A 19,757-nucleotide genomic window follows, 5' to 3' on the forward strand; every position below is an offset into this window, starting at 1 on the left:
TGCAGTTGCTGGCTAATTAAGCATTGGTAATATCAGGTTTCACAGTATAACCATTTGCTATGCTCTTGCTTATGAAGTTAAAATTCAAGCTCTGAAGAAGTAGATACAGAAACAGATTACAGTAGAGGGTTATTTCTCTAAAGGCAAGCCAACCACAATTCAAGAGTCGAATAGACTAAAGACAGATTGTGACAACACAGTGATCATGAAGTCTGCTGAATATCAATTAAACATTTCATAAACTGTAATTTTTAACCGTTTGTTTAAAACAGACCGTTATTCCAAGTGTGTCAGGCATCATTTTGAGCCCTGCACATGCCACAATGAATGAAGAAGTTAGACCAAGTGCTGCAAGTGCAAATGTTATAACGTAGGACTAACACACACAAACACCCCCACACACACCCATACACAAACAAACACAGAGGAATGTATCCGGGCCACGTCACTCACTTCCACACAGACTCACCTCCCTTTAGTGACACACATAAACCATTTCTGCCTTTCTACTTTAGTCTCTCAGGCTCTCAATCTGGTGCCTGTTTCCGGTTGTGTTCCATATTAAAACTACTACTAAACCTATCGCTAACAAGACTGAACAGCATGCAATATTTAACAAAGAACATGTAGCAATAGTTAGAAAGTCTTACAGTGTTTCTGTATAATATACATGCATGATAGGCAACCATTCCAATGAGACCCCCCCCACCATTCCGACATTTTTGAAATTTGAAACAGTGTCCAACGTACACTCATTTGGAAATAATAATTTGCATTGGAAGTCTATGTGTTTTCTCCGTGCTTCAATCTGATTTGCTTCCAATAGTTCTAGTAAGAAAAAAATAAATGAATAAAAAAAAAAAAAACTGATTCAGAAATACATGCAAAACAGAAAATACTGTCCCTTGAGAAGAGCACTTTTTATGGATTTCATACCAAAATGAATGTAAACAAAGTAGCATCGTCACTGATCTTCACCCAAGCGGTTCCAAGTTTTCTTGTGGAAACGCAAGGTCACTGTATTTGTCCTCTTGGCACTTTCAGAACGTTACACATTACTATGTGTTAGCAATCAGCATCACTGTAATAGTGTTACATAATTGAAGCCTGTTTCTCCACCAATGTGCAGAGAGCAAACCCTTGACAACGCATTTCAGTTGTCCGGTCGTTAAATTAAACCATGGAATTAAGTTCACAGAGGAGGGATCAGAGCTGCTGTTTGACATTACAAGCAGCAAATAAAGTAGTCTACAGGTGTGGTAGGACAAGAATAGTCCTCTCGTTAACTGATCGCGGATGTTGTCATTATCTGGACAAAAAAAAGAAAAGAATTTAATAACGACGGGCTGCCAAATATACTTTGGTGGCTGTAAATATATTTGGGCGAAGTACCGCATGTGTGGGAAACACTGTCATTATCTATAGTACATAAAATTAATTTCTTGTCTTTGTACTATTTACAAGCACAAAAGGTTTCAAATAATTTGCAAATGGTAAATGGTCTGGACTTACAGTATATACCGTTTAGTTTTTTTACCTTTTGATACCCAAAGCGCTTTACACTGCTTCTCATTCAGCCATTCGCACTCACAATTACACACAGTCACACATGTATTTTTTTTTTTCATTTTACGCAGCAGCCCAACATTTCTGGAAATGGGGTGTGAAAATTTATGAGCTCATAGAACTTTAAATATCACTCTGTGTGGAACTCTGTTAAACAGTGGCCTATAATGTTTAATCAGAAGTTGTGGAGTCATAGGTAACTACTCACAGAAGTAGTTTCTACCAGCTCAAAGGAGTTTGTTTTTTAATCTCAACAATTTTATTTCTTTTCTTCTTCTTTTTTTAAACGCTGATGGTTCCAGAGCAGCTTCTTTGAAGCAGTTACACTTAGTCAGACATTAAGCAATACAGGGTTTCAGGTGGTTACACCTAATCAGACTTTAAGTAATACAGGATTTTAAACAACCTGTAGGCATGAGAAATTGCAGACTCTGACTGCCAGGAATTAAGGTTTGTCAGCCAGAAATCCCCACATGGAGCAAAGTCATTGTTGAGTTACTTGCACTGATCAATGAGCTAGTGCTTCCCTGCTTATAGAGTACGATTATTTTGTACTTTAAACTGAAAACACCTTACTTAGGCCAACTTCACAAGATTACTGTAAGGAACCTTGATGGTTGGCGGAGAACATTTTGTCATTTGCTATTCCACCCACTTTTTCAGACAGTTTGAGGATTCTAATTTACCACTACTTCAATCATCCATTAGCTGTTCATCTATTTAAGTCGTTAAATCATTAATATATTTGCACAGTAGCTCAGTTTAGCTTAAATCCTGTATATGTACATGCAAAACTGCTCTGTGTAACTGTAACATAGATGTGAACTAGTGCAATGAAGGGAGGCGCTTTACCCAATGTCTCTGTAAGCACGTCAATGTGTCCTTATTATTGTTGTTGTTGTAGCTCTAGCTGCTTTAGTGTTTGGCTAATGAGATCTCACACAGATAAATTCGAACAGTGATAAGCAGTTGATGGTTCAACTTGAATCAGGTTAAAGGATAACAATGGTACAGTCTCATTATTTCTGGGGTCACTCAAAGTGTACACAGGAAAAAAAATCAATAAAAAAGACAATGCGGTATATCAACAATGATGTTTTAAATAAACACAACAGAAGGGCTTAAACGCTGAAGTCAACTGAATAAATGCAGAGTGGCCAGTAATGTTTGTGCGAGAGAATGGCAAAGTTATTGCAAAGTTAATGAGAAGCAGCGTAAACTCATAGAAAGCCAACATTTTTAAGTAAGAACTTCTATTTTTGCAGTGCACATGCTCAGTCAAGCTCCAGAGATCCACAGCTCAGGTGTGAGAATCTGTCCACAAGACAACTATTAGTCGTGCACTCCACAAATCTAGCTTTTATGGAAGAGTGGCAAGAAGAAAGCCATTGTTGAAAGACAGCCATAAATCGTCCCATTTGCAGTTTTCGACAAGCCACGTGAGGGACACAGCAAACCTTGGAAGAAGTAGCTCTGGTCAGATGAGACCAAAACTGAACTTTTTGGCCTAAAAGCAAAACTCTATGTGCGCTCGAAACCTAACACGGCACATGACCCTGAACACACCATCCCCACCGTGAAACATGGTGGTGGCAGCATCGTGTTGGCAGGATGGGTTTCTTCAGCAGGGACAGGGAAGCTGGTCAAAATTGATGGGAAGATGGATGGAGCCAAATACAGGTCAATCTTTGAAGTCTGCAAAATACTTGAGACTTGGGCAGCTGTTCACCTTCCAGCAGGAAAACAACCCTAAACATACAGCCAGAGTTACAATGAAATGGAGTTTTATTTTAAAGCACATTCATATGTTAGAATGGCAGAGTCAAAGTCCAAACCTAAATGGCATCTCTGGAAATAACAGATTTAGTGCTGCTGATGTAATTTGTCACCAATGATTAAGTAAGACTAGGTGATATTTGGGAAACCTAACCATTTCCTTAATTGACCTAACCCATTTTTGATTTATTATTTCCCCTATTAAATTTGCCCGTTGGAATGTACGAGCAGGTGGGGTAAAAAAGCATACCAAAGCATTTTAACCACTCAGATTGTACAAACAAGAAAATATTGAATATCACAAAGACTTCAAAGTTTTAACACAAGGTATAGCACAATGTTTCTGACTGGAGAAAATGTCACTCAGAATTATGTCAGTATACTGTAGAAATATTTGCAATTGGCTTTTTTGTGTAAACATCCTGGGCAGCTGAAATCTGACTTTTTATTTTGTACCTACTCTTATGCCCCCATCAATTTTTAGGCCGACAGGTAACTACTCTCTGCATAAAACCCTCAAGTCCAACAGTGCCTTGGGGGAGTGATTGCCCTGAGCTACGGTTGGGCGACAGACAACCACACAGCCAAGGCAATGCATCACAGCCAAGGCTATGCACTGAGCCATGTTATAGACTAAAAGCCATTTAATCAAATGGGATGAGCTAATAAGAAATGGAACGAGGGAGAACAGCAATAAAGAAATATTGCAACAAAAAAATAGCAGAGAGAGAGACTGTCTGTAGTCAGGTCCCGTGGGTCCTGGCTATGACTGAATTACTACTATCACCCCAATCATGCTAAACAGATATCTAATAAAGTGGCATGACACAACCAGCCTGGAGCACAGCTGCAAATTATACAAAACCTTCCATGTGTCCCACCTTAGGTTAGTTAATCATCAGATCTTGTAATTTTATTGTTGTACATCATTATGATTTCTGCAGCAACATAAAGAGTGATCCTAAATAAGTAGGAAATCCCATTAGTTCAACAGACTAAGATGGAGAGTATTTGTATTATTATAAAGAGCAAATAACAGTCCCTGACACTTGTGTTGAAGATACACGTAATACATCAAAGTTAGTATTCAATAAGCTCTTGGTTTGGTTTGTTTATTTGTTTTCAGAGTAGGCTATGCCTTTGGGAAATCAAACACTTTTATATATATATATATATATATAAAAAATAAAGGGCTAGTGTTTTGCTATTCAACAGGTAGACTACATTTATCAAACAGCTTGAGCAAGTGAGATTAATTTTATAATTTAAGAAAATGGATTGATTGCTGCTCGCATGTTAACTTATTATAAAAAAACAAAATAAAAAAATAATAAGCTTTAAAAAATGGTGTGCAATAATGAGTCATTTTTGATAATGAAGGTCACTAAAACTTTCCGGGACAAGATGTTAAAGAATTTTAACAGTTAGTAGGTTTTTCTTTCCTAATGTAGACCGATGTGACCAGGAAGCAACTGATAAGCGATATGAGAGTGAATAAACATCTCTTCATTACCCTTTCAGCTGATATCAAGGTCAGACAAATGTGCCCCAACTAACTTTTTCCATTAAGGCTGTTTCTTTGAGATGCATTTTAATTAAGCTTTTAATTAAACCTAGGGGTCAATTATATGGAATGGGTCAGATTAACTCACCTATCTCAAATTAGAAGAAGGCAAAGACCAAACTTTTGTGGACACAGAATCTCCATGGGCCTCACAAAAAAAAAATAATAATAATAAAAAGGAAAGGCCAAAAAGATTTTGTACATTCTGACAAACTGAGCCAAGAGTTTATTAAACTGATGTCACTCTCAATCAATCGTAAGTACAGGGAGTAGTACACTGTGACTAGACTATGGGATCTGAGAAATACCTGATCAGACTCATCAGCTGCGGTGACAGCAGTTTGACAAAGATGCAACTCTTTTCATAACATGCACTAAATTCCTCCATTCCCCCTCAGGCACAACTCCCATGATCGCACACCCTTTATCCCGGTCACACCACTTTCATTTACTCTGTGTGTGTGTCAACGCAGGCTCTTAATCAAACGCTCGGCTGTACTTCGACTGACAGAAATCACCACGGAAATGCTCTCAAGTGTGGCCACGATGTCACTGACGCGCGATTCAAACACAAATCACACCGCAGATGTGAAATGTTCACTATTCGTACATAATGTGCGATTGCTAATGGTAGAAAGACACAGACAGCACCAGGGAAACACTGAAATGGAAGGCGTGAACAAACTTTTGCCTGGTACTGTCGATCAAAACCGCTATAACCTTTTTTTTTTTTTTTTTTGCGCGTACATATAACGTTAGAGAAGGTTAGATAAGAAATCGCCTCCTAAATAAAAACAACACTGGGTACAAACGACAGAGGCTAACATAGCTAAGTTATTATGTTCCGAGAGTCGACACCACAAACTGGCTTAGCTCCCCAGCTGTTAGTTTGTTAGCGTCCTTCACACAACACTTCAGCGCGGAAAAAGTCCACGTTCGAGTGGTGTGTGGTACCAAATGTTAAGAGTGACCGCTAATCAGGAGAAAGTCCCGTTAGCAACTTAATTTCGACTTTTTTCCAGGTCGTTAGCCAGCTAACGTTAGCTAGCGTCAATCGAGCCGCAAGTCTCAAAGTATGTTTTGCCGTGGGAAGAAAAGACTCATGCGGGAAGTTGACGTGCTAGCAAACAATAGTCGGTTTGCTCGTTGTTCAAGCGCCAACTAGTTAACTTACGGTTACCAGCTCGTTAGTTAAAGGTAGCTAGCGGTTAGCCCACGTATTAACCCACATTTGACATCACTGTCACATACACAGTGTTTTGCATGCGCGGGCAACAGCTAGGTTAGCGTGCTAAATTTGATCTAAACAAAGTTCATTCCGGTATCGGTGGGTTCACACATGAATTGGGTGGCTGCTAGTGTGAGCTAATGCAGGCTAACGTTATCAGAAAGCTACGAGACACGGCTTACCAGCTGCTGCCGTATCCAGCGGAGCATCCTTGCAAAATGCGTTCGAAGTAGCCAAGCAGAGTCGCTTGGCCAACGCTAGCAACTAGCTACTCCAAGAAGACCGTCCCGGACCATAAATGTTTCCCCGAAAAAGGCAGCACTTCGCGGTGGCATTACGCGGCACATTCACGCTGTGCAACTGCAAAAACACATTTTTCAGACTTTTCCATCCTGCGGTGTGTGTCAGACAAACGATCCCCGGTGAAGCTGACAGCTGTCTGACCACAGACTCCACGGAGCTACGTTACATCTCTGCTCTGCTGCCACGGTCAGCTTTCCCCTGCCAACGGGTCTGTGCGATCTCTGGCTGCTCTCTAGCGGCCGCCGAGCGCAGGAATCACAGCCATCATTTGGGTCTGATTTATAATTTCTCTAAATATGCTTAGACTCTCTAAATGTGACATACATGACATAAAAGGGGCCTGTTAGACACTCCTTTACAAAATATGAATCTAAAATATATCATTAGTTTCAAATTGCCCTAAACGTCCCCTATATATTATTATATGTATATGTATGCAGCACATTGCAGTGGTGCTGTTAAACCGCAGGGTGAGCACTGTGCTCCAATACTTTACACACCAAATAATGCGGAGACTGCTTCCTAAGCACTTTTGTCAAATAGGGCTTTGACATGGAGCCAGCAGAGTACAGACTTAAAAAGCATATTTGTTTTCTTCAAGTGTGTTTTTTAAGCCCGAGTGAAATTGGTTCTCATCTCCTGGGATTCATAAGCACATTCATTCATGGGCACTTGCTCATTCAAGTTATGCGCCTCCTTTTGTGCTGAACTAGATATAAATGTTAGGCTATACTATGGAGAACACATTTCAGGTGGTTAAAGTATTTGTTTGCCTTTTATCCCTTTCTTCTAATGCTCTCTGGTCTTCCGCTTGCTCCAGGATTCCTCTTGTGAGCCATCTCACAAAAAGTGAGGTCATGCTTGTATTAAGTGGCTCTCTTCCACTGATGAATTCATTTCTCTTCACTCCCTCCGTGGAGACTTGGCTGCAGTACATCAATCAATAATGTAGGTACAGCAAATTATATCACTGAGGGAGGATGGGAAAGGCTCATACAGTACTTTGGAAAATCCAAGAAACTATCTGAACCATACTGTGTGCCGTGTCTATATTGATTGAACATTTGGCATATGATTGAAAACACTGAAGTGGTGTGCAAGAAAATGCAAACGACCCTGTGTAATCAATATCCAGCAGCTATATTCAGAGCGGAATGAACCAGCTGGTTGGCAGATGTTGTTTTCTCCATTTCTAGCTTACACAATGAAAACGTAAACCATTTATTGGCATGTTTTTGCATACCTCTCAACATATTCTTATTTGTTCCTCAACTGATATTAAACTTGCTACTTTTGGCTCAAGTGTGGGCAGTGCATGTACATAAATGCCATTAAACCTCCCGTTGACTTTCCTACATTGAAACATCTCTCTAGGTGCAAAATGCCTCCAGAGGACATCACTTGGAGGAACCCTCAGTTCAGATTATGTTATGTTGTTGCTCGCACTACGGAGGTGGTAATCATGGTCAACCTGCTTGTCCAGGGCTCTTTCAGATGACATCATCTGAACTCCTAATCGGGATGTGGATGTCATCTGGAGCAGCTACTGTGAAACAATTCAATACCACACACAGCCTCCCGTAACCTCAATCCACATGGCCTATTTAAACAACAACAACAAGCAGTAAAGCTAAGCCAAAAGCCACCAACATGCATTTATATCCAGGATTAAACACAGTCTGAGGCCACTCTGTGAGTCAGCAGAAGGCATTGATTACGCCACTGTGTCTTGGGTTCAAGGCTCACTCATCCATTACTTAAATTAGCCAGTGTCGCATGCTTTATTGGGATGTTTCTGCTGGGTCTCCGGCAAAAAGCAGAATTCCAGTGGGTAATCCGCTCTGTCTCTGTTTGTGTTTGAGGCCAAAGCCCAGCAATTCTAACCCATTTGACTGACAGGGTATAATCTCTGTGTTACACTGGCTTACATAATGCCACTGAAAGAGCAACATCTGGGAGCTTCCACTTCACAGCTGGACTAGACACAGTTTGTCCAATGTGAGGTGTTTGCTGTGATGGGCCTGTTGTTAGTGTTAGGATTTAAAAAAAAAAAAAATTTAATCTTAACTTTTTTTTTCACTGGGCTGAAATAAAATCTTCTGACAACTCTACATTCTCAAAAAAACAACAACAACAACAACCTTAAGTTAAAAGATTAAATGGCATCTAAACCACACATCTCCTATAGAATTTGCAGAGAAAATCATCGAAATAATCTTTTTGTTTGTAGTTTAATCAATATCTGGATTTAGTGACTCTACCTTGGTTTGCACTTCACAGAATCTTCCCCTGTTTTGTCTTTTAAAAATATTTTAGCACACATTACATTACAGCTGAGGTAATTTAATACACTTTAGACCTCAGGAACCATAAGTGAGATCTGATATTTTAGCCATCCACTGTTGCTACCTGTTAAAATGCAGTACGCTTAACGCACATCTTTGTGCCTGAGACAGAAGAGCGTTGGCCAGTGATCCATAATACCCTTGATGTCTTTCATTGAAATGGATGGCAAATTAAATTCACCTTCAAGTTGTTTTGCTACAAAGTATTCTTCAATCTTGTCATATTAAGTGCTAGAGACTAAGAGGATGAAATGTTTTACTTAAGTGTGTGGATCATTACCATTTAGCAAATGGTCCAGTTGTGCAAACATGCATGTACAGGAGCAACAACTGATGTCTAACAAGGCATTAATACTAATGGATTATTAAATGTAGGCTAACAATCCTAGGCCAACGAGGAATGCAATTTTGGTTTTACTAGAAAATCTGTCAGGCCTCTTCTCAAAATGATGAAATCCATGAATGGCTACTTTAAACATAGGGTCATACTGTATATGATGTCTTGACACACCTAAATTATACTCTCAGAGTTTGCCTCTTTTTTATCGATTGTTGTATAAAGTAAATGCAATTAAAAGCAGATTTTACAGTGGTTTCGCTTCTCTTCTGGTCTCTTCTCTTGGTCAGCGTGTACGTCTCGGCATTGGGCTGAGGTAATCCATCAGGCCTGTTTAACCATGCCATGGCTGATCCTCTTGGTAAATACCCCAGCACTAAGTGGCTTTCAATCATTACCACCAAGTATCCCTAATAGTACTAATAGGCTTAGGAAAAGTTCCTCCTCTCTCAGTCTAGACTCCCTCTCTCAGTGTAATGGTTGCTTGCTCAGGGTTCCGCTACCACTTAGTATGTGTGTATATTAGTGTCTGTCTTGTTGCATTAGCATGAATATCTGTCTCTCTGTGAGGATGAGGACTCTAGGGAGCCTGACTGAAATAGACGTCCTGCCTCTTAGGGAAATAAGAAATAAATAGGTTGGCTTCAAAAGTGGATTTCTGAATCAATATAAAACAAATTAATTAAACACATGCTTTTCGAATCAGAACGGTATGTTTTATTATTATCCCCACACCTTCTTCAGGGCACTGCAGTCTTCTGACTAGATGCTCCTGGTTGTCTGAGGGCTAGAGCCTAAAGGGGACCGTGTCTTCACTGTAATGGCTCCTAAAGTGTGGAACAGTTTACCCATTGACATCAGAGACCTCCAAAGTAAGTCCTGTCTTAAAACCCATTTTCTCTGCTTGGCTTTCAAGTCCAGCTCTGTTTCTCTGTGTTTCTGTTAATACATTTGACTTGACTTTACTGTATTATTATTAATAAACAAGGGGGTCATCTGGAGGAAAATTCATTTTTGATGTAATAATAATAATAAAGTTATAAAGTCAAGTTGTTTTTCATATTTTAGAATTGACGAACGAAAAGCTGCCTCTCAGATCTGATATGTGGTATGAGTCTCCCTCTGGAGGACAAACAGAGTTGTTACAAATCCTTAACACAAATTCACACTAATGCAATTTGTAAAATGTGGCAAATAAGGCACTTCAAGCATAACATCGCAAAACTCAAATTCTCTGTCACTGTTTTTTTACTCCAGCTTCTAGGTAGGTACTTAAGATTCCTGAAGGTGGTTGGTCACAACTGGGTGAATCACTGCAACTCTAGCGTTGTTCACTGTCGAGCTGTGTGTGTGTGTGAGAGCGAGAGAGGGCATGTGTGGCCAAGTGGGTGGTATTGAGTTTCCTAAGGAACAAGAAATTCTTCACCTAACACTCTGACCTTCTTACTATGTGACCCGGAGAGACAGAGGAAAGACAGCTCTTCATCCACTTCACTGGACTCGGACGTGGATGACAAATTGTGTGTGTATCTGTGTGTGGTGTGTGTGTTTGTGTCGAGTGGATTACCTCCGAATGGACCTAAAACCTTCATTAATAATCCACATACTGTACAGCACAGAGGGGTTTTCTTCTCACTAACAAAAGGCAGAAGAACCAAAATGCCAGTGCAGTGTGATTATTCAGTCAAAAAATGCAACAAGAAAAACTCTTCGGAGCAAGAGAAGTGATTCATTCGAGACAGGGTTTCTTCCAGTTTAGCGATGCCTACGGGTCATGTACTGTCAAACGAGCAAATTGCACTTCACCTTAATGCATGTTGGGATGGAAGTTGCAACAAGTCATTATTGGTTTGTCCAGCTTGCTTGCAGTTGTTAAAAATGTGGATGGAGCATCCTAACACACATAACACACACCTAAGAAATTCTCCGCATTAAACAAGTTGAGGTTTAAATCATATTGGACCAGTGTGACTTTACAGCGGCTTTTTATCTCGGCTTCCATTATCAAGTTCACTGTCTTACAACATAGTTCGGAGGGATGCAATTTGTTGTTCAGCTGACAGAAACTGAATCTCAGAGGTGACTCATGGTTTTTGGTGATGCAGTCCCCAGATACTGTGCCATGTGGCAGCTGCAGCAGGACAGCCACCCACAGAGGACCTCAACTGCTCTGTATGTTATATCAAAAGCTTCCCTCATGAGTAATATGCAGAAGGTATGTGTGTGTGGGAAGGGGCTGTCCGGCTTGCTTCATTTCTCCTGGGACAAGCAGCTGCTTGAAAAGACTAACCCTCACCTCTCCATCATCCTGACACACACACACACACACACACACACACATACATGTTTTCTTTCAAGAGAAAGATGAAATTCTGTCTGTGAGTTTACTTAAGTCCTTCATATAACACAGATATCTGCCATTTTGTGTTTTTAGCCACTGAACTAAGCATATTTTTTTTTAGAATGTGCTTACTTTCCCATTTAGAAAAAAATGAAAATTACTTGATGAAAATGGATCTAACAAGCCGAGCAAACGAGCAGTGAAAACACTGACGGGTTCAGACCAGAACCCATCTTCATAAAGGTGTCCATAATTAAATGTGATAAAGCCTCCACAGCCCACCATCATTCATTTCTCGATTCCGTGCCTGTGTATTAGACCACATGACTGTAGTAACCCTGTAGCTCACTTCGTCCGACTGCTTGAGTGAATACATTTGCAGTGTTTGATGTTGCCATGGTGACATTGACCCCTGCTGACCTTGGCCTTCAGGGCCCCTATTCCCTCTCTCTCTCCTTCTCCTGGCTCCCCAGCTTGTGGCTGAGTGAGCGCCAGCTGGCTTGGACTGGCGTGTCTATATGAGTTCAGACATGCTCAGTGGCATCTGGTGTGTTTTATCAGATGTCTGGCTTAGCGATAAGTTGTTTCTACTTGGCCAGTGGTTAGAGAAGTACTCACATTCTTTACTAAACATAACTAACAACTGTGACACCATCAAAGGTAAAATGTACTTAATTTTATTGCACGTATATTATCAGTGTAATGTGCTTTAATATCATGAGTTGAATAACTGCTCACAATGTTTATTATTACAGACATTACATTATAGGATTATTGAAAAGCCATTTACATGAAAGTAGCTTTTTAGCACCAAACTTAGTCAAGATGGAGCTAATTTATTTAGCTGGTTGTATATTTTGTGAGTCCGTGAATCTGTGAAGAACAAGGTAACTGTAAATGTAATGGCCAAAAGTTGATAGTTGAAAATGTAGTGAAGTAAAAGCATAACTATTATTTACACGTAAGCTTATAAAGATGGTATATAAAGTCTTTAAAGTCTGTGTTTCCCAGAATTAAGAGAGCAATAGATATACTGTTTGCAGAAGGACTGGAACGATTTTGATCAGTCAAGCCTTTCAACAGTTTGATCCTTGATTTAAGACTTGACCGAGATTGAAATGTGTGTCTGTGTGTCTCTGTGTGTAAATGATGCAATGACACACCTGTGACCTGGGTGTCACAGGTGTGCATGTGCAACTGTACATATGTGTATGAATGTTATCAGGAAAACCTCTGGTTGAACTCTTGGTGGATTATGCATATCCAAACTAAGGTGGTATGTGAGTGTATGAGTGCATGAGTGTGTGTAAAGGACTTAACCCACATCAAGTCATCAATCATACCCGTTGAACAGACTTGCAGGATTTTCTATCGGGATGCGGCTTTCATGATCGATTAATCAATAAATGACTGATTATACGGTATTACCATGCATTCGCCCGTACTATGCATTTCACATCCTCTTTGCAGTCTTTGCAGCCTCCGTGCTCGGGGCAGTAAACCTTTCTGTCCATCAGCGATTAAAAGCCTTCTAATAGTTCGCTCTGTTTGGATGACAGGCCTTTCATCTGTCTGTCTGCCCTCTCCAGCTACATGACTTTAATGGCCCTGACATCATGTAAGCTGCAGCAGCTGGCTGTTTGGGTGTGTACATGTGTGTGTGTGTGTAAATGAACACGGAGTTGTTGATACCTGCATGGTGGCGTGGCTCTAATCCATGTTTGTTCTGCCCCAGCACTAGAATGTCCCACACACACAGTTATGGCACACCTGGAGTCTAACACACACACCACACACCCACCACACACACACACACACTAAAGTTAAAAGGGTTGTTCCTCTACATTCACGGTGCATAAAAAGGAGAAGTAGCTAATACATCCTGTTTGTGCAGTAGTAGTAATTTTATCATCAAATAAAGTGATTGTGATCTTTAAGAGACCTGAATGTGGGTCAGTATCAACATGTAGCATGTTGTTATGACATCATCAGATAGTCAATGTTGTATATTCTAAAGGCATATTTAATCCACTTCCATACAGTTTCTAAGAAATATGCACTTAGATCAGATTCTCACAGGTTCTTTCTCAGAGGACGTGTATACTACAATGAGTACTTATTGAAAAAAATATAAACTTTCCAATTAATGTCACAGATCTAATTTTGAAAAACAAACAAACGCCTGCCTCATTTTCTGCACTTTCAGCCTAACTAATATCAACTTGTCTAAGTCTGACTCCAACGTCTGGGAATTGAGACACACATACCAGTCAGTCAGTAGTCTAATCTATGAGGCAGACAAGAGGGAGAGAGACCACCAACACAGTTAACAAGTCTATCTAAAACTGTGTGTGTGATAGAGAGAGCAGTTATCGCTCCACAGCTTTGATATGAGACTGAGTTTGAGCTGAAGTGGAAAGATTTGCACAGTTCGTTTCACAACTTCTTTTATCTGCACTGACTGAAGTAATGCCTGATACTACCATTACTACTGCTACTGTGTATGTGTGCATGGATATGAATGTTCAAGTATGCACAAAATAATACGTTTGTGTGCAATAAAACTATAATAAAAATTAGGAATTGTACATGCACATTTGGTTCTGTACTACATTTACATAGCTAATGTAAATGCAGTAGACAGACTTAAACTGTGTAGACTTTAGGTTTTTCATTTCACAGGTTTGCACCCAAAATTGGGATTTTGTGTGAATGTTGATTCCAAGCACAAAATAATACTTGAGGGGACAATGACAATGCATTTTCTGCCAAAGTATTTCAGATTGCTCCAATCCAAGTGCTGGGGTCAGATTGTTTTTCACAGCAAGGTTTCTTGCTCAGGGACACACCTAGTTGGGTAGGCTGGGATTTGATCCCGCTGACTTCTGCATCCCATCCTTCGAGCACAGATTCCGTTCTGTATTAATTCACTGTTTGTACAACCCAATCCAGGCATTTTAGATGGAAACTCGTGTAAAAGGTAAAACTGAGTTGACACTTGCCCGCTCTTTTCTCTCTGCTACATACGGAGTCAGGTGTGTTTTTGGAGGCAGACAGACCAGCATGTTTACCTGAAGTCTCTACCAAGTGCAGACCAAACATTTGTCTTGTTGCTCCTCCCTCTTTCCCTCTTTTTCCCTCTGTCTCTTTTTTTTTAACCCACATATCTTTTCTTCTGAAAAGGCAGCATGCCGCTAAACACCCACAGCTATCAAAGACAAAGCAGGAAAACAAGGGGGACAGGGGCTTTTGAAAAGTGTGTGTGTATGCTCGGATGTGTGTGTGTGTGTGTGTGTGTCAGACAGAGTCAAGTATTCTACATTTTTATGTAAATAATACCGTATTAACCTCAAACCATTTGCACTGATAGGTTGAATGTGTGAGTGGTTGTGTGGGTGAGTGTACGTTGTTGAAAGGGATATTTTCATTATCCATTATCATAATATATCAGTATTACTTATGGAATTAATTTATGTTTCACTGAGTGTATATCAGCATGGGAGTCTACACTACATTACAGTTTTTATAGGTTGCATTTTATTCTAATTATTCTTTATATGTGTGTATTTGTGGTATTTATAAAACTACAAAAACGTCCAGTATGTAAATTTAAACTCACAGTGCATACCAACACACATTAATACCACATGTCATCTGTTTAATCCCCCTGGCTTGCTCCAGGGGGAATTGTTGGGTTCTCTTTATATATCTTTATAATCTTGACTTTATTCTGTAAAGTGCCCTGAGATGACTTTGTTGTGAATTGGCGCTATATTAATAAAGTTGAATTGAATTAATATAGTAGACGACATTGCAGCGACTCTCATTGACATATTTCTGATGGTGGGTGTATACTTTTGTTTAAAAAAGCACTACATTTGGCTTTGATCACTATGTCCATCCGCTGTGATGCCATGAATACCGTTAAACAAACATACCTGAGGATGCAGTGAGCGTTTATTCAGCAACAGCCCGGCTAAATTACAAGTTCTTTATTGAATGTATCGTGCTTTCTACATTTTCCCATTGGGTAAGATGACTTTACTGGGGCCTAACTAGTCGAACCACTAGATGGTGATGCATCCTTACTAATGAGACCCCAGCAGGAACCATGCTGGTATTTACTCTTAGGTTCAGTATCCTCTCACTGTTACACGGTGCAGGATATAACAGATGTTATTCTTCAAACTATCAGCTTGACATGAATATAATCAGAAGAAAGTTTACTTCATGGTTAAAGAAATGCAAATGGTATATTTCAGGATGTTTTCCCTATTTTATTATGTGACACAAACTTTTATTAAACATAAAATATACATTTAATGTACTTTTACTAGGTTTTTATGGTCCACATTCATATAAATATGTATACATGCCAGAGAGTGTGAGTGTGTCGACAAAGTTTGGATTAAATGTGAGGACCTTTGGGGGTTAGGCATTGAGTTGTATTAGTTAAATGGTCTGCACTTAGCTGTTCTACCTATTGGTACTCAAAGCACTTTACACTGCTTCTCATTCACCCATTTGCACACACAATGACACACACTCACACATCGATGGGGGAGCTGCTGCACAGGTAGCCTACGCTCACCGGGAGCAACTACTTTGGAAACCGAAGGAGCCGGGGATCGAAACAACAACCGTGGGATTGGTGCATGACTGCTCTGCCTCCTGCTGCACAGTCGCCCCTATGGAGACTGTGGATAGTTAAGGTTTGGGAAAGAATTCAGTATATCAAAGAATATTCTCACAACTATAAATAGACAAGTGTGTGCTGTGTTTCCCCTTGGGTTCATCACTCCTCGATCTACCAATTGTTACTGTACACCTGTAGGTAGCTGCTCTCTTTACATTAGCCTCAACTTACACACACACACACACACACACACACACACACGCTAATATACTGGAAATTCTCGCTCCATGTTTACCTACTGTTTGTCAGAAGCAGCTGCAATGACGATAATCCCAACCCAAAATGGAAACGCACACATGCGCACACGCACGCACACACACAGACACACACGGGGCACTTGAATCCATCAGGCCTTCCTACCTTGACTTTCTCAGAATGAGCAAATATTTGCCTCTACATGCTTTAAGGATGTTGGCTGCATATTTATTTCATGTGTTGTTCCTTTAAATCACCTGTAATGGAGAAAAGGTTTCTTCTAATGTTTTTCAAGCACTAAAAGGAAACAGAAAAACATAGTGAGAGTTGGGTGAGGTGTGGTCATTGTCCTGTTTTAGACATGTTGATGAATGTACACGGTTAACTTTCACGCTTAAATCCCACCCAGGTGTGCCTCTCTGTGTATTTGTCTCTTTGGTTGGCTTAGAGTTTAGAAGCTATTCACGTGTTCACTTTGTTTGAAGTGAGTGGAATTCGTTTTGAGTGAAAAGACACCAAAATAATCCTTCGAGATCGACTGGGGCTGTACATGCAACGGCAACCCTAAGTAGTTAGTATGATACTGACAATCTGATTTCCCACAGCTTTGTGCCTATGGAGGCTGTTTTATTAGGAGTGGGGAAATAAAACGTACCTGGACATTAGCAGGACTAGTTCACATGCTTCCATTTGTAGCTTAGCTGAATTTGGCACTGCAGAAAAGACCTCATATCTGGTTGAGATCGTCAAAGGCCTTTCCAAGGAAAACCCCAGTTTGGATAAATGTAGAAGTTTTTCTGCTGGTGTCAGTGCTTGGATTGGGCTGGTACACACCGGGATTCAGTACTGGGACTCCCGCATTTTACTCGTTGGCGTACTGCAGTTTGTGGATACTGAGTTTCACCTGCCTGCCAAAATCTGCATTCATTGCACAGGAGCGTGCAAAGCTAAAGGGAGACCCCCCGGACTAATGGCACATGCAGTGGGAGAGAAAAAGCTGCTTTCTCACTTTTCTTTTTTTGTGTGTGTTCGTGTGTTCTTGTCACAGCTGAGTGACAGCGTCAGGACAGCAAAATAAAAAAAAATAAAAAAGGACAGTCACACGCAGCTGATCCGCTACAAGAAGAAACTCCGCTGTATTTAACTTACACTTTGTGTAAGTTAAATTTTCAGCTGGACGTTATGCAAACTTCATGTTAATAATGAGGCAGCATCGCCCCGTTATTTTTACTTTCATTCAGCCTTTGACTCATGCGCAGCTGAAGAACGCTGGCAAAGAAATTGCCATTCTCAGACAGAAATCTACCTGGGGAAATGAGGTTTCCCTAATCCTCTACCCGGATTTCGGAAACCAGCTTTCCTGTGTACATGACAAATAGGAAATCAGGTTTCCCAAGAAAGCTGACCTTAACCGGATTACTTAAGTCCACGTAAACACACTTGTTAGCTCCAAAACTGCAGTCAGTTTCCCACATAAAAATGTGGGATTTGGTTTGGTCAGAGATGGTAATAAGCCATCAGGGACAGATGTGTGTGAGGAACTAAATAAACAAGGACTTATACAGTGTAGTATGTATTGTTTAAATTGTTTTAATCGTTGTAAACTGATTAAAGTATATGATTTTGTCCATTTGGCACTGGTGGAAACAAACTTGAATAATACTGACTAAGTGTTAGCAAACACTAGTGGTTGTGCCTAAATTTCTAAATGAGATCCAATATTTACTTCAGCTTTTAGCTCATTGTGGGTCTTTCCTCGCTCCTGTGAGGAATATATCTATTTTCACTATCTTTACCAGTTAATAGGAACTTTGATTACCGGACAAGTAACATTTGCTGCATTTTTTAAAGTTTTCTCATGGAAAACAGCTGCCTACTGTTTGAGAGTAAGTCATAGTCATCTGACCCACTGTTAATATCCAAATATGAATTATTGTAGCTTAAATGTCTCACAGCCAATGTTGAATGAACGGGGTTAGAAGCCAAACGTTTCTACACTGACACACTCATATGATATTGATTTGCTCTAATTTTTTATGTGTCCATTGGTTTACTTCCTCAAATATTTAAGTGTCTAAAATGTTAACAAATACAGAGTTGGAGCCTGTGACAGTGAACAGGAGGACAAATTGGAAGTGAATAAAAATGATGCTTGGTAACAAAAGACATATGTCCACCAGCACCGGCACCGCCTGTCTGTCTATGTCTTCACCTTTTTATGCCACCGTCTTACTTCACCATCAGTAGAAGCTTTCACTTAGCTTTGCATGATAAATATGATTTTGTGTGTGTGTATGTGTGTGTGTGTGTTGCACGGAGTCCAACAGTCCACTCCAATGCATGAGTGGCTTGGAGAGTTGCCAGCATGTAAAACCTAGCAACAAGATTTGACTTGGCCTGCTGAGAGAGAGAGAGAGAGAGAGAGAGAGAGAGAGAGAGAGAGAGAGCTGGCATATGTACAGCATGGGCATATGGATCTTTGTTTGTCCGTTTTGGACCATTTAGTCATTCTGTCACTCCAACCGGACTACTTAGCGAATTGGTGCTACTTCTGGTTCTGAACTACCCCCCCCTCCACACACAAGATGTGTGTGTGTGACTTGACTCTGCTGCTTTACAGTCTGTTACTGTTCACATGGCCTGAATGAAATGAAGAAGCTTTTCCAATTAATCCTTTTAACCAACATGTGTGATCCCTGGCTCACACTCATGTTGCCTTTAAGCTAACCGGGTCCGCGCCAAATCTAGTCAGTTCAGGGCCTCTGGGGCTTCCTGACCATCAACACTGAATCATCTATTCAGGTAGGCAGCTCCGGCACTGGTTTCCATCCACTGCAGCACCAGTATATGATGAGATAAACGTGGTGCACAATTAAAAGTGTAGCCTGCTTCGCTCTTCCGTATCCAGAGTCATTATTTTCATAGCTTAATGGAAAGTCTGATGGGATTTGGCAAAGTCTTCCATCTTGGAGCCTACCTACATCAAGATGTTCATATTGTATCCCTAAACGTGATGGTGCGGTTAAGCCCTAACCACACTCATTCACATGATACAAATGTGGCGCCTGTTGAGTTGTTGCATCTGGAACCTTCAACCCTTAGCTGCATGCAAGCTTGAATTGAGAAGGGTTGAGTTTCTAAAACTGGCAATTCATCGGGCATGTTCATTTTCTGCGACTATTGCCCGGGCGTTCCGAGGTGACACATTTCAAGATCTCTCTTTTTTGTTCTGGATGCAACTATTTGTCACTTTTTGTGTACAAGTAGGTGCAACATCATGAAGGCCTTCATAAAGACACTCATTGAAACTGTGCACTCTTTTCCCCCCTTTCAATGTCAGTTGTGTCTTCCTCTGTATGACGGGAGGCTCTTCACTGCACTAAAGTGTCCTCATTCTGAAGGCATT

General features: G+C 40.4%; 1 protein-coding gene across 4 annotated transcripts in view; it reads right to left on the reverse strand.

The window, feature by feature from the left end:
• atp11b (ATPase phospholipid transporting 11B) overlaps positions 1-6,642 on the reverse strand; it is a 45,397-nt gene extending 38,755 nt beyond the window's left edge. For all 4 annotated transcript variants that reach the window (XM_067512955.1, XM_067512954.1, XM_067512956.1 and 1 more), the window contains exon 1: positions 6,317-6,642. In XM_067512955.1, coding sequence (XP_067369056.1) covers positions 6,317-6,343 — 27 coding nt within the window. In that variant the 5' untranslated portion in view covers positions 6,344-6,642. The remainder of the gene's footprint in view (positions 1-6,316) is intronic.
• Positions 6,643-19,757: the final 13,115 nt, after the last annotated feature.

The sequence above is a fragment of the Channa argus genome, chromosome 8 (genome assembly GCF_033026475.1).
Source record: "Channa argus isolate prfri chromosome 8, Channa argus male v1.0, whole genome shotgun sequence".
Classification (NCBI taxonomy): Eukaryota; Metazoa; Chordata; class Actinopteri; order Anabantiformes; family Channidae; genus Channa; species Channa argus.